Source organism: Hemibagrus wyckioides, linkage group LG19, assembly GCF_019097595.1.
Source record: "Hemibagrus wyckioides isolate EC202008001 linkage group LG19, SWU_Hwy_1.0, whole genome shotgun sequence".
Lineage (NCBI taxonomy): Eukaryota > Metazoa > Chordata > Actinopteri > Siluriformes > Bagridae > Hemibagrus > Hemibagrus wyckioides.
The window spans coordinates 20156494-20157665 of record NC_080728.1 but is presented as its reverse complement, the minus strand read 5'-3'; the positions used below and the strand labels follow the sequence as shown (position 1 = coordinate 20157665).

At 44.4% G+C, this 1172-nt stretch overlaps 1 gene segment (V, D, J or C); it reads right to left on the bottom strand.

The window, feature by feature from the left end:
- Window positions 1-285: 285 nt before the first annotated feature.
- LOC131370213 (immunoglobulin kappa variable 1D-13-like) lies at window positions 286-803 on the bottom strand. The segment is given in 2 exon segments: window positions 286-614; window positions 713-803. Coding segments are annotated over 2 exon segments (420 nt in total).
- Window positions 804-1172: the final 369 nt, after the last annotated feature.

Below are 1172 nucleotides of genomic sequence, written 5' to 3'. Positions count from 1 at the left end.
GTTAGTGTGGTGTGTTTTCTCTGGTCCACAGTGTGTGTGTGCGTGTGTGTGTGTATTAGTGAGTTAGTGTGGTGTGTTTTCTCTGGTCCACAGTGTGTGTGTGTGTGTGTGTATGTGTGTGTGTGTGTGTGTGTGTATTAGTGAGTTAGTGTGGTGTGTTTTCTCTGGTCCACAGTGTGTGTCATTGTGCTGTATCACATCCTCCCCCTCAGCACCTGCAGTCTCTCCCAGCTGCAGCAGTGCTTCTCTGTGTACTCTCACTGACCGAGGTTTTTGTACCACGCTCTAACACTGTGTGAACACATAGCTACTACTGATCTCATGGAAACTCTGACAGTAGTAATCTCCTGTATCTTCAGTCTGGACTCCACTGATGGTCAGAGTGAAGTCAGTATCAGATCCACTGCCACTGAAACGAGCTGGAGTCCCTGACTGTAAGTCAGTAGCATCATAGATCAGGAGTTTAGGAGCTTCTCCAGGTTTCTGCAGGTACCAGTTTAGAGCGCTACCACCATACACGTCACTACTGGTTCTACAGTTGATGGTGACGGTGTTTCCTGGAGCAACAGTTTGCACTGAAGGAGTCTGAGTCACAGTCACCTGACCTCTGGATCCTGAAGAGAAACATAGATTGTGTTTCTGTGCTCTAAAGTGGTGTAGAATTAGTATGAAATGAAGTGTGTGAGGCTGTGAGTTGATGTTAAACTCTCACCTTGAGTCCAGAGGGCCAGTGTGCAGATGAAGACGCTGATCAAAGTCATGGTTGCTGTGGGTGAAGTTGCTGAGCAGCAGCTCTCAGTCATGAAGTGTTAAAGTCACAGGGCTATAAACACTCACAGAGCACTGAAGCATGGACCACCAATTGCTATTCTGGGAAAAATGAAACTATTCAGTCCTGATCATGCAAATCTCACTTACACCTCACTGCTCTCTCTCTCTCTCTCTTTCTCTTTCTGTCTTATTCTCTCTCTGGACCCTGCATTTAAACAGCTCTGGATATAATATAAATTGTCTTCTGAAGTTTGACTCTTTTCATACACCATATCATGAACCTTATTCTAACTTAATTATTACACAGACACAGTCATGAAATCAAGCATCATTCATCACATTCTTTTAAATCTGGAACACTCTCCACGTCTTCAACACTACTACAGAAAAACTGTGTGAAA